General features: G+C 40.3%; 1 protein-coding gene and 1 long non-coding RNA gene across 2 annotated transcripts in view; one reads left to right on the forward strand and one right to left on the reverse strand.

Moving 5' to 3' along the window:
- LOC145444692 (uncharacterized) overlaps positions 1-22275 on the reverse strand; it is a 330781-nt gene that overhangs the window by 162529 nt on the left and 145977 nt on the right. The window lies entirely within an intron of this gene.
- On the forward strand, positions 5176-21749 carry LOC145444435 (arrestin domain-containing protein 3-like). The gene is made up of 9 exons (XM_080322416.1): positions 5176-7494; positions 8255-8359; positions 14231-14326; positions 14389-14519; positions 15759-15898; positions 15979-16198; positions 19395-19521; positions 20398-20518; positions 20889-21749. The coding sequence occupies exons 1-8, from the start codon at positions 7374-7376 to the stop codon at positions 20481-20483; spliced, it is 1026 nt and encodes a 341-aa protein (XP_080178542.1). The 5' UTR covers positions 5176-7373; the 3' UTR covers positions 20484-20518; positions 20889-21749.

The raw sequence follows: 22275 nt of genomic DNA on the forward strand, positions 1-22275 counted from the left end.
CAGCCCTAACTGTGCGAATATTCGCTGTTTCCGGAACTTAGAAGCATGGACGCCATCACATGACAAATTACGTTCTGAAACACGTTGCCGCGTAGACTATTTTAGCCCAGCATTGGAAGAATCCACCGACTCCACAGACATTGCATAGCTCATTTTCTGGGTGCATTTTATGAAAGTGGTCATATTTGCAGCAGAAATGCTGGGCAAACGTGGGGATGTGACCAGCAACGATAAACATCAACTTGACAAAGCTGACTTCTGTAACTTCTGCTGTGCACAGAAAAGACCCCGAAACACCAAACTTATTCTCGTATCTCTGAGAGCTCAAAGTGATGACCGCTGTAACGAAAAAGTGACCGTAATTTATGCTTGCTCGCTCACGCATTAAGACAGAGAGTGGTGGAGGGGTTTGAAGGTGCATATACCGACTTGACAATGCATGCAATGCAAGCTCCATTAAGGGAATTTACTTGCGCCGCTGCAAGATATATATTCTCACAAAAAATAGCAATTGCATACGTACGAACGCCGTCCATTAATGCGTTAGAATGCGTAAAAATGAACTAAAACTCCGTATACTACAGGTGCAAAAGGCTACAGTAGCCTAAATTTAATAGTAGCCCACTAATACATGGTAATAACGTTCTGCGGCCCGCAGCGTCTTCTGATGCCAAAATGCGGCCCGTTACACATATGAAGTTGAGAGCCCCTGCGGTAGAAGATCAGCTATTACGTCACATTTCTAGTTCATGATGATAAAACATGATCCGTTGATGATTCGTGACTGGAAATTGTGATTTGGTATGGTGCGTCGGTGCGACCTTCTCGTAAAATTGCTACATGTCGGATTGATTGACTGGGGGATTAAATAAAAATGACTCGAGTTGAGTTGGGTAAAACGTTAAAATCAGAGAAGGACTTGCGACTCGGAACGGTGACAACCATGTATGAAACTGTCATGGGGGATAGTAATATATCAAAAGGTCGTAGCTTGCGTTGCGTTGGGTATATAGCTATCTGATCAGGTCAGTATGGCAACCATTGGCATTCTGTGAACCACGTGACGTATAGTTGGTTACATGCTGGGTGTTGTTTGTTCTCTTTATCCATGTTATTATCGGTGGATAGTAAGGTAGTAGCCTAGTATACGCCCTGCAGCTATCACACCAATGACTTCTTCGCCGATTCAACATTTCTATTCCAGGAGTTCTTGACCAGGGTCCGTAGACCCCATCGAGGTACGAAGGACCACATCAGGAAGTACGAGATGCATTGTAGAATTAGGCCTATATATGCTGTGGAATATTTTCTTGGTCAATCTGTTCAACTGAAAAACAGTCTTCGCGCTACGCGCGATTTTACGTGAATGGGCTTTCTGATTTTAATATAGGTACCATCAGAATTGTGTTGAAAATCAGAAGTATCATTGCAAGCATAAGGGGTACGATCGCGAAAAAGGTTAAGAAGTAACGCTATTACTCAATGATTATTATATTTAAGTTGTTATTGATGTGTTCCAATAGTAATCGAAGGCAAAATCTTACGCTGAGTTAATTTTACTTTGGCAATGACAGTAATATTAGTCTATACTTATCACGACTATATCAAAACCAGAATAGTAAATCACATTTCCACGATGTTTGAATGCCTGTCTGCAAGGTCCCATCAAATAAGGCCTGCTTGGAAATTATACAATACATTTAATATCCCTATTATTGATGCTGCGGCCGGCAGCGTCATCAAAAACTAGGAAATTCGCCCACAAGCACATTTGAGTTTGAGACCTCTGCAATAGACAATGGATATACCATGTTAACAGCGGCTTCGCGCCCCTTTCAGATGCTCGTGTCCCCCACTTCAAGAACCACTGCTATACGGAATGGTCTTCGTCATAATTGAAATATTTTCTAAACTTTTCATCAAAACATGATTTCTAAATTCTTTTTATGACGTCCCAATTCTCAATCGCATAACGCTGAAAACTGCAGTTTTCGAAAATTGAAATGCAATTTGCCAAAAATCTAGACATGATTGAAGAAAACGGATAACAGTTTTGGATTCAGCATCAACAAGTACACTAAGAACCGTCAATACTTTAGCAACCTTAAAATTAACGCAGCACTGTGTAATCGGCCGTCAAACCGACTGTGATGCCATCATGCAGACGCGTCTGGACGAATCGAACACGTTCATATCACACAATGGGAAATTGAAGTATTCAATTATATTTTGATAACGCGTCAATGCCGTAGTAGTCTTGATACAATTGCCAAACATGATGAATGTTTAATGTATTCTTTGCAGATCTCAATGCACCGAATCACGCGCCTGGAGAAAAGCAAGGTGTCACAAATGATGTGTTTACGATTGGAATCTGCCTGTGCTTACTTCAAAATGACTGTATATTTATTACCTTCAAGCTTTCGTCGCCTGTTTACCTGACTGACACCCCTAAAAGGCGTGTGGATGATGTGGTAATACTCCAAGTACGGCGATGCTGTTGCAGCTTCTGATATTCGCAGTAGCCCCTTTGACAATCTTTTCCCTTTTATCGAGATTTCACGGTTTACTAGGCTTCGATCCTCATGTGGTACGTATTATCCAACCAATTGTATTCGATTTTAATATTATCAAAATTATTCAATTATTCATGCATCAAAACTCTTACTGTTACGGTTACCTGGGTTTTACAATGCTATGTTGGTAATGGGACTGTATATCAAATCCCGGATCCTCGAATCAGACAGCCAAGTCTATTTAGGGTTAGTACATGATAGTATACGATATGCAGTGGTTATAAATTAAAAAAATCCCTATACAAGGCATATACAAGGCCAAGGTTTTAAATATGTTTGTTTTAAATTGTTTTTTTGTTGTTTTATAGCATAAAAAATAACCATAGGCAAAATGCATCTCACTGGGTAAAGATATAGGGTAGAGATATGCTACACGCATGCTCTCTGCCATATCGGATGTTGATTTATGCCAGTCAAGGTGTTAATCGCGAGTGAAGACGGACCTGACAAGAGACAGTCTCTAAAGCTTATTTTTGCAAAGATGCGAGCTGTATAAATGTGACAGAGTTTATGGGGATCTATGTTTTGCTTTTTGTTATCCGTGTAGTAGCATACTACCCAGTACCCACCTCTTCCTTATTAAATGTCTTGTGATCACTTTAATATAAATTCGACAACATCGAAACTATGATAGTCTTTTTGGGTGTGATTTATCGACCAACAACGTTCTCAGGATTCCTTTACAGCCTGCATGCTATGAGAAACAGACGGCAGCAGCACTTAAGCTACACCAGAAGTGTTTAGTGCCCCGGTTCGCTGATAATATAAAGTTGAAATTACTAATTTGAAGAAATATCGGTATTGAACATTAGGTATTGAAACATCGGCAATTTTCGTGAGGTTTTAGCATGGGGTATGGAGTCAGGGCACTGCAGACTAATCTGCGACAGTTGGATTCAATATGGTGAGCTTTATTTGTAACCAGATTTGGGTAATCAGATATTTCTGAAACCATTTGGAGTAAAGAAAAGTAAAGTGCGATGTACAATTGTTAGATAGTTCGATGTGTTATAATCTAAAATATTTTCTTGGATTTGCCGTCCGGACAACTAGTAATAGGCCTATCAGAAGTACGAAATGAGATTCTTCGAAATGGGATAGATAACTTACAAATATTTGGTCGATATAAGTTTTAAACATGTGCTACAACTTTGCTTGATGCAGACACTGCCGTAGAAGCAGTTCCTTCTAAAGTGATTCCGTAGATTTTAGAGTTGGATGTCGGGTCGGGCTATTCAAAATCATTCGCGCCTGGTTTGGGTTCGATTCTCCAATTAAATAGGGTCGAGTGACCTCTCTGCCAACCAGCGCTGTAACATTTTTATTAGGTTACTTGGTCGAATCAGGCTTAAATCATACTGCAATCAGCCTTCAGGTTCTAGCATGATTTCATCTCTGATTCGGAAACGGTACGTGTAAAATCAAAAATGCCAATTAAAATATGTTCAGGTGGAATCACCATCAGTTGTCTCGCAACAGGGAAAAGATCATTCAGCTCTCCCGATGAGAGTTCAATCCGCTCGACATGACATCACACGCGAGTGCATTGCGATTTTTTACGCGGAATTTGAAAATGAGACAAATGAAATAATGTGTCCCGCCTAAACTCTTATGCAAATCATGCTGTCAGCACTACAAAGGAGCCCTACTTCCGACGTCCACGACCGTATGCAAAGATGGAGTCCCGCGAATTTAACTTTTAACAAATTACCGATACATATTTAGCCTAATAAACCACAAAGTGCAGACCGTAGTAAGTAAATATTCACACGAAACATATAGCTACCGAAATTAGCCAAAGCAACCACGTCATCACGAAAACTTTCAGATTCCTGAAGTGTGCACGTTGCGATAACAGTAGGTTGTCATTTTAACACATGAAAGTGTTTCAAAAAAGCCCTTTTAAAATTTTGTTTTATACAAACGTTCTTTGTATAAATAAAAAACATTAAGTATGGAAGTATGAGATTACGGACGACTTGCACCTAGGATTAGTTGGGATATTTGGAATTTAGCTAACCGGTTAACCGGATATTAACTGCTAAGTGAGACAATCGATTTCACGAGGTCTGCGTGAAAAATGGATCGACAAATCATTACACAGTGTTATTGTAGATCTATACGTACACGCGCAGAACGAGCGAATACGAGAAAAATCAACGCAAATGTTCAAAAGCCGGTTAACCGTTATCCGGATAATCCAACCCTACTTGCACCCGATGTAGGAGACGTATCAGATATGGATGGGTGGGAACCCTCGAAATATTAGTCGGTTCAATAGTTTTAGAAAGTAGTTATATATCACTGCGACATGGTGGATGTTCTTATGACGATGACCGCCGACCGTACAAATCCTCCATACCGATGTATAGTCCTGGTCATAGATATTTTTGGTCCGTTTATGACAGGGGTCGGAAGGCTTTTTCGTCAAAGTAGCCATATTTACCCTATATTTTCAATTGTCAATGTCAATCCACTGTGATGCCGCCATCAAAGATTCGCAACGTCATGGTTAAAAAAATAAAACTATAAAAAAGGCCATGTTTTAAATGCAACCCTAGATGCCACAGACCGTACAATCAAAGTTTGTCTTTCAGATGCATAGAGAAATCTGTTATCATGTGATAGAGTTACTGAGACAATGGTCCACTAAAACATTCCGTCTTCAATCTTTACGCTACGCATTATGGAAGATTAGGGGCTATACGCATTCAAGCATTCACTCGCTATTTCTGTCGCTTACCTATCGTGTGCAGTAGCTCACGTGTGATGCAAAACAAATCTCGGTTTCAGCTGATTCGTGTATCATATCAGACACGCAGCTGTGAGTAGACCCAAACACAGTGAGAATTTGCGAATTTGGGATTCGGCTTTGTTAAAAACCAAGTAAATACTGAGACAGATAACGTTTGGATTCAACATTGAAAAGGTCCGCGTTCTTACAGCGGTCCGCCGGTTGAGTAGCACTGCTGTTGTACAATGTACAATGCACATTGTACATACACTGTTCGATGGTCGAAGTAGCTTCTGTCATGCAGAACTACCGTGCCACTAGCTAGCTAGACGATGCTAATAGACGCATGGCGAGTGATGGATAGGCTATGTGAGTAGATCAGGAATTCCACGCACGTAAAATTTTCCGACAATGCGTGTATTGCATCTCGACTGTTTACATCAGTAGACATCGCACGAACGTTCTGTTCACGTTCATGTTCGGTATGCGAGCCTTGATAATTAGGTTTGAAAGCGAATCTCAGCAGATTGGACATACTCAGTGTGCATTTTTTGTAAAATACCGGAATGTCGTCGTAATCTTCACATGTATGATCAAAATCCATCAAGGTGGAAGCGATCAGAGGTGGTCAGCAAAGAAGTAGTTCTACCTCTCGAAGTATTCTTATTAGGTTTTGCATACTTGAGCTGCTTATACTCAAGTCGTTATGATTTTCGACTACTTCTACGTCTACTTAACCAGGGATTCCCAACCTTTTTTTGGGAACAACACGCAATATAACTTTCGATACATACATTCCAGAGCAGTTAACTGGTAACGGTAATCGCGCATGTCTCCATAAATACGTAGACTATCCTGTATATAATGTTTAACAAATGCGTCTATTCCCGACCAGAAACCATTGAATTCCCCACCGGTTGGGAACCCCTATACTAAACAGTTTCAAGCTTTATGGACAAAAGTGCACCTAGAGCACTTGCTCTCTAACTTAGTGGGAAATCAATACTTTTTATTGTGTACTCGAATAGATGTTTGCGACGTGAATTCCACTTCTACTTCAGTAACAAGGAACACTACATTGGCAAACTCTGGCAGTAAGAAAGGCAATTCAACACAAAACTACGAACAATCTTGCGGCGTCATGAATTGTATGTGATTGTGAGAAGTCTGCTTGGCACATATCAGTATATTTTGGTGGTGAATAATAAAATAACTCCCTTTCGCAGCTGATACGTGCTCGTTGCCGAGATTCACTTACAGTACCAGTTTTATCCTTGTCTGATGAGACTGGAAATTAGCGCGGAGCCGCAGTGTTGCCGGCCTCTGAATATATTCTATGAGCAAGACTCGAAAACTGAGTGTGAATGCTGGGCGTTTACAAGTACAGAATGACCTAAAATAGATTTAAATTTCACCAGCGAACATTCGGAAAATCCTGTTATGAGACAGTTCGTTGAAGCCACAACGTTATGAGTTATATCTTATGAACGGCACCATCCATATATACTAAATCAATGGTTTCAACCCCTCGGCCGTTTTATTTCTGAAGGATTGTGAAAGTGCTCATTATTTCATTTTTCAGTAATCTGCGTACCAAATATAGAGGTGTGCCGTGGCACATTCCCAAATCGAAAATATGATTGCGAACATTAATAGCTTTGAGGCCGCTGCGTTGATTAAGGATAACTATACGCCATTAATTTCGTTTGCAAGAAGGGTCGTGAAAAGAAAGAACTCCGCATCTCGACTTCAATTGCGAAGTCATCGTATGACATCGGGATTTTTATTACTACTTTGCTCCTCAAGCAATGGACGCATTCGCAGCGTGTTTGGGATTGTCGATGCCAAGTGTGCTCAGGAACTAGAACCTTTCAGGATTGGCACCATCCCGACAACTCAGTTCCCATTCGAGTTATGGCTTTGGACCAGGAGTTCGCACATAGCTCGCTTTGGTTGAAGGACGGTATGGGTCCGAACTTAACACTGGATTTTGTAGTCGAACTGTTAAGCTCCGTTCATAAAGATCCAATCAAAATGATTAGATGTAGGCCTAGTAGTATGAAATGGCGAGGATCAAGAGGTTCGACATAGTACTGGATGACGGTAAAACAGACTACGCATCAGGTGATGTCGTTGCTGGCCATGCTGATATTGAGATTGCAGCGGGAAACCTGGAAGTTACGTGTGAGTACCTTCAGAATACATTTACATGTATTTACAGGTTACATTATTCGGTCACAGTCACGGATACGCTCAATTTGTTTTGCTGTTTACTGTTGCAGTTTGATTCGTAGACCAACCGCTGACGCACACATCCCTTGTAATGAAATTGAATGGGTTTCACTTGAAATTATCCAGGAATTGCTAGCCATCGATAATGAGATTGAAGCATCACCCTTTGTTTCCGTTGATGTTGCTGAAGTAAGCGTATAGTTACCGTCTCAAAGATTGACTATGAAAGGCCGGCCATTGATTGTCCACATTATGTCATAATGATGACATCTCAAAATGGAAAGGGTGCGCCTGTAATGATCTGAACATGGTTATGAATGTTTCCCAGTGGGATGAACGATCACGTTAAGAAATATTAGGGCTCGATTTTGGTTTCGAAAAAGAGAGGTATTCTACATTGGAAATAGGTTGGGCATACGAACCACAATGTCTACGCCAGTGCCTGTAATACTTATGTTTCGATTACACAAATTACGTTGATTTGTTTCAATTTTCGAACGTGATCTTGGCAGATACAATTCTGCACCTTCCCCTAACATGGAAAATCGTACAAGCTTGTCGCGGACCCATAACAGGTCTACGACGTTTGCCGTAGATGTCGCGTAGAGAAGTCAGTGTGCGCCTGCGCCTTGCTTAAGTTCACATTTGACACATGCTCAACACGCTCGCTTTCCCCATTGACGAGTTAATCCATGAATTGTATCCTTTGCAGCGGTTGTCGTTCGTCTTGTTTGCAAAGCGTACTGTATGTGGCATGAAGGAAAGCACGCCCACATCGATAAAGAATATCCGCTAGACGGAAAACGGACTTTGCACGGTAAGGATTGGTGTCGGTGTACTGCAGCGAGGGCAACTTACGGACGCGGGCCGGACACGGGTCGAAATTATTTTATCTCCGTAACTACGTAAACGTGTACCAATTATTAAAAACAGCCAAGATTTCTCCGTAGCCTGAACGCGGAATTTGGTTACTTGACGACTAACAAAAGGATCACCACTTTGCCCATCTGGCCATCTGGTCGGTGTGACGACTGAAAAATGGGTCATCACTTCCCTATCACCCTAGCCCTTGTCAAAGTGCATAGTGAACGCTGAATATGAATCAATGCTTAAGGTCAACTTAATTTTATAGTAGTTTCAACATTTCTGTTTCACTGATCAAGTACCACGGGTGTACAACTGTTCCATTTTGCATCGAGTGGTGACAAGCATCATCCAAATCATGACTCAAATTATAATTCAGTGTCCTCGCTTGTATCGGAAGATTTTCAGTTATATGAGAGTAAGTTTCTAATATTTTGATTAAGGATGGTGCGAAAGTGCGGTTCACGTTCGCGTTAGGTGTGTGAACCAGAGTTGGATCAATTGTAATTTGTAATTGTAATTGAATGTAATTAATTACATTTTTCAATGTAATTGTAATGTAATTGTAATTGAAGCATTTTTATTTTGTGTAATTGTAATTGTAATTGTAATTTGACAAAAATTTTGCTCAATTGCAATTTCAATTACAATAAATTGCTATTGAGACCTGACAAGCACAACATAAAACAACTGACTTATAATGCATTCTCTTTAAATGTCGACAAGGAATTTGGTGGATCAATTCGCGGAAGCCCTTGATTGCGCCCTTGCGGGCGAAGTTTTTATTTTATTTTTACCGCTATGCTGGCCTCGGCTGCCATTGTACCAGTGATGAGCACCGGAGCGGAGTCGGAGTGGATTCGGAGCGGAGTTTTGCCAATTTTGTGATACCCGGAGTGGAGTCGGAGTTTACAACAGATATTTTTCCGGAGTATTGTAAGTTTTGCCCCCGATATCTTTCGATAGCTTTGACCAGAAGACACTATTGATTACAAACCAAAACACAGACAGTTCACACCTTGTAAAGTTGTAATATGACGGGTAACATGCAAAAATGATTGCCAAGTGCATAAAAATCAGCCATCTGCACTGCAATTGGGGACTGGAGAGTAACCTAGTGATCTAGCAAGGCATTTCCGTTGAGCAGTGTCTGTAGTTCACAAACTTGAAGACACCCAATATCATTCGCAGTACATCATTTGCTCCCTGCCTTGAGATGCAGTCTTTGAATCCACTGCTGAATGTCACCATATTATGAGTTAAGATCTCCAGAATCTTCCACGTTGCTGTCATTGCAGTCTTCTATAGTCACATCACATTCCTCCTTGCGTATTTGTTTCGTGACTAATTTTCATGCTACCCCAGTAATTGTGCGAAGCATTTACAATCAGAAACATACAGCGGGGCTTCCCTATGGTACAGCCTTTAGCTACCCTGATTCTTCCAGCAAGTTCATGATCATAACGGAATATATCCCATTATCCTGATGAAATTCAACATAGTAATAGGTCCATTTTGTGAAAATGTATTCCCAACGTTGGTATCAGTTGAAATAAGATAATATCCGATACCACTTTTGTGATTACTTTCGCAACTTTTATCGTACTTGCAATTTGCAGTGAGAGATATCGATAATAAGTGTTACATCAATATTACCTTTATATCTGCGAGAAATATACATACAACAAGCAAGTATCTGGATGGAGACAATAATAACTTATGCAATGTGTTACATGATTTAATGACATTGCGACGAATTTTCACTAGTAAGATCCGCTCACAGAGGCATACCAGCATCTAAGCCCGCTTTAAAGATTTCAACAATACATAAATCACTAAGGTAAGCTGATCTTACCCTGTAAAAACAGAATATTCCGAATTTCTTAATAGCCTCACTAAATAACTACAACCGTCTGCCTTGCTCTGCTCGCATCAACTCAACTACGCTTCCTTCAATATTGATTGACGTAGTCAGTCATCCAGAACTCTTCTGAATTTTCGTCATGTAATGTTTGGTTTGATTGAGAAATGACTTTGATGTGATAAGAAAAATCAGCACCGCAATCAAGTTTCTGCTGCTGGTCTGTCTCAGACTCCAAATTCCAGATATCATGTATCAGCTTCAAAATTGGAAGTCACTAGTCATTTAGTCAACTCCAAGGAGCGTCGATCGGTGCGTCAGTGATGCATCATGTATGTTTAGTGCAGTGCAGTTCCATCAACTATTTCATGGCGATGCAGAACCTAATTTACTGAAACCTGTGATGTGATCGTCGATTTCAGTGGTGTTAGTGGTAGTTAGTTCGAACTGACTGGTCTTCCTTCGTCGTTTTAACATGATTGCTGAAGCACCGTCGACGTCAAGTGGGTTACTCACAAAGACGCAGAAAAAGAGTGACGTGTGGAAGGATTTCACTCTGATGCTGCATGATAATAACGGCCAGTATACTGGGTTTGCGAGATGTCAAAATTGCAATGTTCAGCTAAAGCATCACAAGTTGACAAGTGGTACGCCGCATTTTCGAAGACATATCGAAGCGTGTAAGAAGAATTGATCGCAGTTGAAGAAAGTTCCTTTCTTCCAACAAAAAAGTAAGCGAGAAATCAAAGGAGAAAATGATCATGGGGAACACTGATCGCCGGGTGGAGAATACCGTAGAAGTGCCGGTTTGCCGTGGTGTGGTGCAGAAGACGTTTTGCCATCCAGATTTACGGTGAAACGTAAGTTGGATGAGGAGGCTTCATCTTTGAAGCAGAAGCTATCAGAGGAACTAGTTGCTATCAAGTGTTATGGGCTGGCTGGCATCACCACAGATATGTGGACCGATCTAAAGGGTCGCAGTTCTATTAGCTTGACTGTCTATTTTGTTGGAGAGAACTTGACTCTCAGAAGTGATGTTGCGACTGTTCGGCAATTCACAGATACTAAAAAAACTGGTATGAATATCAGACAGTCTATCGAAAACATCGGTTGGGATTCTTCGACAATGGTCTGAATATGTTTCGGAGACTGGACAAGATTCTTCGGGTTATCTCGGAGTCTGGGATTGAGATCCCCGGAGTCGGAGGGACTTTGCCTCGGAGACCAAAGTTGTCGGAGGGACACGGAGTCTCGAAAAGCAGACTCCGCTCATCACTGCATTGTACACAATTTTTAGATTACTAACCAACGGATGGATTCGCAACACGTGACTCACGATTGAATACGCCGAGAAGCGAACTGCTGAGCCGGCTAAAAGCAGCAGAATTGATATTCCCATAGCTGGCGATCCAAGCGTCGAAATTTGATATGTATGGTCCTAATCGAAAGCTAGTGTCGCACTGATTCCGCAATAAAAGTATATTTCCAGGCAATGGTACCATTCCAAAATAGTCGTGAAAGTCTGAGAATCGGCATTGTTCTGAACAATCGCTGGGCGTAATTGGTAATTGTTGTGGTCATGCTGCTGCAGCGCTCTCACTTTTCAGAACAGTCGGCCTTAAACGGCTATTTTGTGGCAGTTACATTGCCCTGACGAGATTTTATTTTGTATTTTCGGAATTAGTACATCAATAGCTTACGATAAAGACCAGATGCATCAAATTTGGACGCATGGATCGCCACCTCTAGGACTACAAAGTTTGCTGCTTTTAGCCGGCTCTGCAGTATGTTTGTCGGTGCATTCATCCGTGACTCTCATCTTGCGCATCTATCCGTGGGTTGGCAATCTACAATACGATTTCAGATCACGATGCAGCGTCGTTATTTCGTCTGGCTAACTAACCAGACCACTGGATATTAGATAACGTCTTATCTGACAAAGCACGGTTTTGTTTTCACTCCTCATCCTAATTCCTACGTCCCTCGATAAAAATAATATTATTTCTTTAATTATATACTATAGACGCAAATCCAACACGTGCATATATTATAATACTTTTTGAACGACATACTGCACCCTATCCTTAATCCTAACCCATAGGAAATTAGGTAAATAACATTTTACATTTCCAATTACGTGAGCCATAATTACCGAGCATTCAAAACACGCTTATATTACGCCACGATGACATCTCACATAGCATACTATGTACGCACATAAACGCATTTATTACTACACAATCTGAACTAGACTTGAATTGTTGTTAAATACGACGCTACGGTTGTCAAGGAGCACGGTTGAATTCATGATTATTAAATTACATGTTCAACAGCAGCAATTGTAATTGTAATGTAATTGAAGCATGCAAGGAGTAATTGTAATTGTAATTTGATATTTTTAGCACGGAGTAATTGTAATGTAATTGAAACATTCATGAAAGTAATTGTAATTGTAATTGTAATTGAACTGAAATAATGTAATTGATCCAACTCTGGTGTGAACCGCATAAATTTGGAGGTTCACGTTCACAAACGAACCTTGGTAGGTTCTACCATGTGAACCTTTTTTTATACATTACAATTTTCACGTCATTATAGCATCTTTGGTCGAAATTCATTCCCTTTCAACTTCAGACTGTCACTCTTTGCATGGCTGTGGTGGCAGCAGCACGAAAAGAAACTGAGCACCGAACGAGCACGCACCTTGCCCATTCAAAGAAACATATATGATGGGGTTGTTCAAAAATAACTATTTTTTTCACATTTCACTCGCTTAATGATAAAATTGTCAGGTTGCCTAAAAAAAGGTTCACGTTCACACGAGCCAGAACCTTTCAGGGGTTCACACTAGAGGTCGACCGATTATCGACATGGCCGATTATCGTGGCCGATATTTGGAGTTTTCCCGATCATCGATATTGGCCTATATTCTATATCAAAAAATGTCAAAAATATTGGAAATTCATTGCTCCGTGTTTTCGATCTCAAGAAATTGACGACGCAAAGGGCGATGTTACAGATAGGGCTGGGCACAATGATTCGATTACTCGAATCTGAATCGAGTATTAATTTTAATGATTCGAGTCGAGTAGTAAAAGATGATTTTTTCGAGTACTGAAATTATACGGTCCTCGGCACTGGAAGTTAATTTGTCAATGAGAAGTAAAGTTTCGAAACTAACTTTCACTGTTGAAGGCTTGAAATCTTAATTGGCAGTATCGTAGCATACAAAACATATGGTACAAAGCTACAAAGGTTACTGGACGTAGCGCATTTCCGAAGTCATGATTATCCCGCAACATTTTCACCAAGTGAAATGAAATCGGTATGGTCGAAAAAATACCAAAGTATCATTTACGAGATGGATAACAGGCATTATATTCTTTGTGGTGGCATAAACGGTACATATTTGAACTTTGACGTATTACATTATGTTATGACGTCATAATGGGTGATACTCGATTACTCGACTCGACTCGAAGCATAATACGTGACTCAGAATCGAATCACTCAGGTACTCGATATTGCCCAGCCCAAGTTACAGATTTACATTTGCACTAACTGGTGGGCATGCAGAGCAACTGTATGCGCGTCCTGGATTACAATCTAAAACTGGAGTGATCTGCATTCTGCAATTCTGTATCAAGATTTTCTTTTTGGACCAGCCTAAATTTTAATGAATGTGCACAATTCAGCGATAATTCTTTTTAGTTTCAGTTTGCTCGTTTGTTGTTCAGCTTTCTGTGGCATGCACATTGTACAAGTGCCATCTTGCCTAATATATAATATTTTTGGAAGTGGCTATCCGCTACTGCCATATTAATATCAGCATATCTTATCGGTTATCGGCCTTGTGCGTGTGTCGATAATAGAAATCGGCAATGGCCTGCAAAATCAATATCGGTCGACATCTTGTTCACACCATCCCTACTTTTTATATCAATATGTGTGCTTCCGTGTAAGGGGAAGCTTCCAGCCGAACCGGCCGTTTGATGCAAGGCAATCACAAAATACGATTCCAGTTCAGACTCGAGACTGATTCGATCAGCACGTACAATGGTATGTTATGGTCGTCAAACGCTTTTCAAGAAATGAAAAGGTCCAACCAATATATTATTTAGACTTCATCGGATACGTAAAGTATACCGTGAAGCTAAAATTGGAACGACCCGGATCGGATTCTGTGACGAAGACGAAGAATGTTATACGAGTACGTCAGTTGCTGGACTTGGGCTGCCTTCATGACATGACGGTAGGCTTATAGCTGCATTGCATACAGTACATATAGTACAAATAGTAGAAATATCGGTTGATCCCTCCTCGATTTTCCTACCCGCCATCATCATTGATAGAATCAGGTAAAGCATGCGAGGCAGTACCTCACCTCATGCATAGGCACAAGCAAACTAATTCCGGAATACACGATTCTCAATTATAACAGCGTTGAAACACAAAATCATTAAAAGATGCACTACCTAACTTGAATCCTGTTAGCCAACAATCGCATATCCAAAACCGACCCAAATCGTGTGAAAATAATGGAACAATACGTAGCGAACATACGCATATTACTCATATTTGATAGGCATACGTGATGGCAATCACGCTTATAATAGGGTTACCATACGTCCTCCTTTAGGAGGATTTGTCCTCCTCATGAAAATGTCCTCCTAGGACGCCTAAATGTCCACCTTTTTGGCAATTCGTTCTACTTCGCACGTTTTAGAGCTAATATAGTAGTAGACAGATTGTAGTGAGAATGGGCACAAATAGGAAAATCGTGGTTCGAACGAAGGTGACGACCTTTTTTTAGTCAACCAACTCATAGTGTTGAAGAAAAACTGTCTTTTTCAAGATTTATCTCCGGTATCCTAAGTTTGAAAATTTTGAAAACGTTTCGTCTTTTCCCGATACCAAAATATGATAACCCTAGCTTATAAGGAGTATTGGTATCGTTAAACAACCATGATTTTCTTGGAATAGTAGAGATTACGTGAATGAAGCTGATTGCTGCAATATATTTGAAAATTATATTCATATTGAAATGAACCTGACTATTTTGGCTGACACTCGACAGGGGTAATCGTCAGCAACGAGTATAGAGAATTGGAGAGGTGATTCTATTTTATCTCTACGCATGCTTGATTCATTTGGAACCGCGCGCTGTGCTGGAAAAGGATATATATTTGTCGAGTGTTTTTAGGGTCATATTGCTGTAATTCGGATTTTATTTGCCCTAGATTTGGTATAAATAACTTGGTCAGTCGTTTTATCGCCGGGAATTTGTATCATCAAATGCCGTGCTTCACCTAAGAAGACGCGTGTTTGGCTTACAACCGACGCATATAGTCAGCTGATGGTGCTACGTGGTCCTGTACCAAGAATATGCTTCAAACTTCTGCTGTTACAATCAGAAATGTAATGAACTTCGTGAAATCAAGCATTTATGAAAAAAATTCCGTTCAACTACATACCAAAAGTTTTATGTTAGGGACCATCCGGGGGAAGTGACGAAACATCAGTATGCTGCGGCTGTCTCGCCGGCACTATAGAAGGCGAAGTAGGCACTGACAGAACCGGATATGTTCCAGGAGATACAATCGTCGCGAATGCTACTCTAAAGAATAACAGGTTCCTTGTCTTCACAGTAATGTGAAGACCGCAAATATAACCGCAAATTACCGCAAATAAAACACTGTGAAATGTTCCAGCCCAATATTCGTCTTGCGAACTGTACTTATGCTTGCTCTACGCGTGACATACAAAGCTCACGGCAGAGTGAAGGTAGTACATTACATGATCGTTGGTCACAACGGCCCGAAATGCAAGCCAGGCAAGACAATCAATTTGAAAAACGTACAGCTACAAGTGCCTGATTTAAGGCCGACAAACACAGGCTTGAAAGTTATCAAATTTGACTACGTCGTCATGGTGAGTGGGGGCTCTATTTCCCAGGGTTGTATAAAGACTAGATGTCGCAAGTTTTCATTGAGTCGACTTGACTCGACCTTAGTCAATTCGTCTATTGATTCGACTTTGTACGGAAACAGGATTTTATCCGGTTTACTAAACATGTCTATTGTTTATAGTGAGATAACACTGGTCAACACAATTTTTGTTGATTTCGATTTGACAGTTGTTTTTGACTAACTTTTGGACGCTGAATTCAAAAATGACTTCGGTTTGTCTCTATCACGTCAAGTTTTTGGGTTAGGCACCCTCCACATAGGCTCATAACTCACATAAAAGTAGGGGAGATGTGGTACCGATGGATCAAAAATTGCAGAATGATCTCTGGCCCTCAAATCTTCAGCCGAGAATAGCAGATCTTTTGCTGTCTCAACACTTCGATACAACATCTACCTTTCGCGGACATTACCATGGATATCCGCCCTTTCAAAAAATATTTATAAACGTTTAAAATTTGTTGCTCGAACGTGTCATCGGTCTCCACCCGGTGGGTCCAAGGCACACGACCATGGGACCCATGAGACATACGCTCAAAAACTTAAATTTGTTAACTTGTTTTGTTGTGTACTATAAGCTAAGCTACAGCAAGCCAATGAAGAATGTTTCGTCACGACCTTCAAGAATAAAATAGATTATATCAACTCAAAGGTTGGCATAAAATCATGTTTTGATTTATGCCCAAACTTACAAAATTATTAACACATACATATTACCCGCAAATCGACATTTTGACTTTCATATACCTCGTAATAGCGACAAAACACCACATGCATGTGCCTATGATTTACAGCCTATATATATGTAGGCGGGTTTCTGTTGTTAAGTGATTAGTTGGTCCATCTATTTTGCTTGATTTAACTATGGTGCCATAGGTCCTCCACCCCATAAATATTGAAATTGAATTGAAAATAGTTCACTCGAGGATGGTATTGATTCAAAAAATATGTGCCATTATATACCTTGATACAAGCCCTATACTTCACATCAAAAATTATGGCGGGTTTGTTAGTCTGAAAGGTGACATAGAAAAATGATAATGTCGATCCAAATTTACTTCACACCCCCTAAGACGTAAATCATTCGTCACAGACCCCATAACTCACGCAGGTCGAATTTTTTTGCATGTGGGGAAAGATTCTGCCAGCATGTAACTGTAGACAAATTCACGGAGTGTAATCATGGAATTATCATGGATAATTTTTCAAGTATTTTCGGTCCCAGTGATCCATCGGTACCACATCTCCCCTACTACTTTTAGTATTATGTATTTCTTTTATAAAACGTTTCAAAAACCACGAGTAGTCGAAAGTAGATCAATAGACTCGTTTGAACTGCTTTATTTGGTTGATTTAAACTGATATTGCGTCTGCAGGACTAATAAAGTTTGAGTTTCAGGGTTCAAATTTACGCTAATAACTCATAATTTTGTGGGTTGTCCCGAACAAAAGTCAGCCAACATATCGAAGCTACAATCTATTCTGGCATCTTACTCTCATCATTTTCAGATATTGGGGGAGGGGTAGGCTACTTTCTCTTTGTCCCTCGCAGACTATGGCAAGATTTTCCGGTAAATTATTTAGATATTTTAGCTTGTTTGAATGTCTGCTGTCCGACATAAACATATGGAAGTGACACATGTCCATCAGGGTTATACATGAGCATCTTTATTGTCGGACCATTAAGAAACACAATATTTCAAAGCTGATATATATGGTCCAATTGTGCTTGTGATATTGCAACAATTCAATGTTTCAGTATTATTCTCAATGTTTCTGTGTCATTCAGGATGAAGAACTGAGTGTGCTATTGGTAATGCACCAAATATATTGCCCTTTTGGAGAATGCCACACTATAGGATTGTTTTTTAGTCACCAATAGACATTTGCCATTCTTTTGAGTTATAAATCTGGATTCCCAACTCCTCCAGCAACCCATGGTAACAGTATTCTACCAATGCCAGTGTCACGGCAATACACAGAGCTATACCGAAAATAGCCCTACGATGAAAACGTCGTTTCTCATGATCGAAAGTGAGATATCGTCTCTCTCTTGCCAAGTAATCTTTTCTCAATTCGCACGGATGGATGCTAAAAGTTCCGAATATTTCTCTTCCAAATCCCAAAGCCTATGTTAGATCATTTAACCTGCGTTTATGGACTACTCTATACGTTCAGAATCATCTTCGATTTCAAAATTTTCATCATTAGGCCTGCTATCCCTAAGATCTTATTCCCAATTATCGAGCGTAGAGGAGTTTCAAGTTGCACTGGGAAGCGGAATGGGGCATTGGACCTATAGCTGATAGTAAATGTAATGTTTATTTTCTTTCCATATCCTGCAGTTTGCATTAAATATGTGTCTGAAATATCCTCGGATGATTGCATCTTCTAACCAAAAATGGATGAAAGTTTCGGCCTAGATCGATACCAGTACCTATTTTCCTAATAATTCAATTGACCCCTTGGATATATAACTTATTCTATGATAAAAGTGTGGATTTATATATGGTATGAAAAATTATTATGGATAAATTTGTGAAAATTTGAATATTTTGGGCATATGTCGTAGAGCATAAACTTGACGTGATAGAAGAAAACCAGCGGCATTTGTGGAATTAGCATGCCAAAATTAACCCAAATCAAGTTCAAAATCGAAGTCAACAAATTTTTCGTTCAAAATTGTCGCCCAGTGTAATGAGTATATTAGGAATAACATGAATGCGATGGTATGCCACGACTTTCACTGAAGTGAGTGAATCAGACTGCAATTCGATAATGGAAAGTGACCGCTTGGACTAGGACTCAAGTCTCGACACTAGGACTTGGACTCGACCCGTTGCTCCTCGGACTTGACTCGGTGGTGAATTGACAATGACTCGACTTGACTCGAGTGAAAACTATAAAACTAAAACGCACTTGTGTCTCGGAACCTTGTGACTTCGTTCCAATTCTCCTATTTTTAGATTGCTAGGAGAGAGTATAGGGGACGGAGAATGCAAAGCTATAGATTTAATGGTCACTAATCAATAATAATTTAATAAACCTTATAGACGTACTCACAGAGAAAGGCAGATTGTGTCGAATTTGTATTCCACCTAACATTTTGAGAAACTGAAAATTAAAAAAAAAACTGTATGTTTAACATTTCATCTTCACAGTTGCATGGGCATTTGCGAGCATGTATGTTCGATTGTCGTACATCAGCGGTTATAACTATTGGTAGCGTCCCAACCACAACATCCCCTCCTCGATATGTGGACAACACGACCAGCACAGTACGTCCAGGTACGTTCAAAGTGATGTCCATTTGTCGATGTCCATATGTGCTTGGCGGGTACGATCTATGAACCACAAATAACAATTATGTATTTCATATGATTGGCCCGTGAAAAACGGCCCAAATTCACTCACTATGTAACTAAAGGGGCCTTGCGCTCTAAAAATGATGTGGTCTCAAATAGAAGGGCAAAACGAAAAAAATATTGCCGCAGCACGGTGTAAAATCACAGCTTGAAAATTGCAGCTGTATGGATAGCTTTACATCAATATTCAATTGTAACGGCCTCTCAGTATCAGTCAACTGACAAATATTATAGAGTCATGACAAGCTTCAGACACAAATCCTCCTGACTTAACATCGTACGTTGAGCGCCGGTACCTTACGCCTACCACCCCGGTGTCTAAGACATAATTTCTTCATAATATCGGCTGACAACTATCTAAAGTTCGTTTTCTAAGTGATTGACTAATCGCGTCGAGCAAGTGCGACGGTGAAGATATCACGTCATAAATTTTCTGATCGGGTTAAGAAACGATGACGCGCAGCCACGACTGCTGGAGCGTGAAGATCCTGTGGGAATTTCAATAAATTGCAGCTCCATTACGGCGGCGTTAAGAAGAAAATGGCTGCGGCAATTTTTTTCGTTTTGCCCTTCAATTTGAGACCACATCATTTTCAGAGCGCAGTGCCCCTTTAAGCTTGATCTATAACAGGGGTTTGCAATCTTGGGTTCATTGTGGGCCCGTGGGCTAGCTTTAAATGAACCATGAAAGGTCGATGTTGAAGTGACAAGCAATATAACGAGACTGTCTATAATTATAACATATACCCTTAATTTTACTACAGTCCATATTTCGTGTTATTTCCAGTGCTCTTCACAGGTCTCAATAGCCTCACGGATGATATGAACATCAACAATTACACTCGAACTGGTAATCAGGCCATGCCGCTGGCTGGGCGAACGTGATGACCTATTTTGGTCACAAGAGCTTCTTCGACCAGGTGCGAATGAGGCCGTGATTAGAATAGTAGGATTAGGACGACCCTTTTATAGTAATCAGCAACCCGCATTTTGCGGTTAGGCTACTAAGAATTTAAGCCTGGTTGTCAAGGTCACAATATTGGTTCACACAACCCCACTCCCGAAACACCCGCTCGAACGTTCAGATTCCAGACTTTTGGTCGTTTATTGTGGCATTTTTAGCTGTACCTGCAAAATCGCCTGGATGTCAAAGCTATAAAATCGGACGAATTGCCGAAAAAGAGGACATGTAGGCGTCCTCGTATGGCATTTTCGATTTCCAGATAAAGGAGGACAGACCCTCCTAACAGATGACGTGTTGTGACCCTAATCTATATTTATTCCTTGTAGCTCTCAATTCACCGAATACCATATATCCGGAAGAATGCATGGTGTCACGATGATGATGATGATTGGAATGAGCCTGCGTTTACCTACAAATATAGTTGTTCTTTTTTACTTTCGAGATTTTTTATAGTCTGTTTGCGTGATCGTTATAAATTTGCACTTACCTGTGCAGAATTAGCTTAATGCGATTTATAGCTTATTGTAGCCTTCTTTACTGTTTGGCACCATGCACTTAAGGCGCTTATTTGGTTCACCCATTCATTAAGCTGTATATGTAGTTCCTGTTAAACCACTAGCCCCTTTCAAATGTGTACTGTTGAAATCTGGTAGTGTACTTGGGCTCGATCGTGTACCCGTGGTACATATAATATCCAACCAATTATATTCGAGACTCTTATTTTAATTCACCCATCAATGCCTGTTCACTGTTGTCAGCGGTCTGTGCCGCGGATCCCGGCACTGTATATCTGAATCTAAGTATTCGAAATTTGACAATCCGATATAGAACTAGTAAACGCGTTGCCAGTTTGTATGCGCCCATTATAGCATAAAATCTTACCATGTGCATATAGTTAGCAAATATACAGGGCATGATAAGAAGCTACACACATGATGTTCCCTGGCGTATCAGTCTCGGTGTCCAATAGTGAGTATTCCGAGATCCGATTGAGGGAAGATGGGGCACAATGGTGCATCTTGAATATTTTCAAAACCCTACATGAAGAATACATATCACTTCGATGATTTAGTAGTGTCATATCAGACGCAATCCTGATGTGGTTTTATTTCGCCAGAGTCGTTGGCTTTGTTAGAACATAACAAGTGTCCTAATTAATAACCTGCGTAAATTTACATCGCCACCTTACTATCGTGTTTTATGTGAGTATATCACGTTTATTAGTAGGCTACGCCGCTTAGCCAGAGCAGTTTTATTTCTAATGCTCCGAGTCGAGTAGTAAGAGATGGTTTTTTCGAGTACTGAGATTATATCCTCCGTGTATAATAGCTAAGTTACCAACGAATCTGACAGTCTCTATACTATTCTCCACTGTGGAAGCCTTGAAACCCTGATTGGTCGTATCCGAGCACACCAAACATGTAATACAAAGCTACGCACGTCTAGCGGGTGACATATCTGTGAAGTTTTAATCAATCCACCGCATTGGCTCAAAGTGCAATCAAATGTCAAATTTGTTTTCAACGCTATATAAACTGCCATTACATTCTTAATGGCAGCATATAAGACACATATTTGAACTTAACTCTCCTTAGACCAGTGGTTCCTAACCGGTGGAGAATTCCCCACTGGCGGGGAATTCAATGGTTTCTGGTGAGGAAATAAATAGACGCATTTGTTAAACATTATATACAGGATAGTGTACATATTTAC

This window comes from Botryllus schlosseri, chromosome 8 (assembly GCF_051294905.1).
Source record: "Botryllus schlosseri isolate E-star chromosome 8, Bs_hap1, whole genome shotgun sequence".
Taxonomy (NCBI): domain Eukaryota; kingdom Metazoa; phylum Chordata; class Ascidiacea; order Stolidobranchia; family Styelidae; genus Botryllus; species Botryllus schlosseri.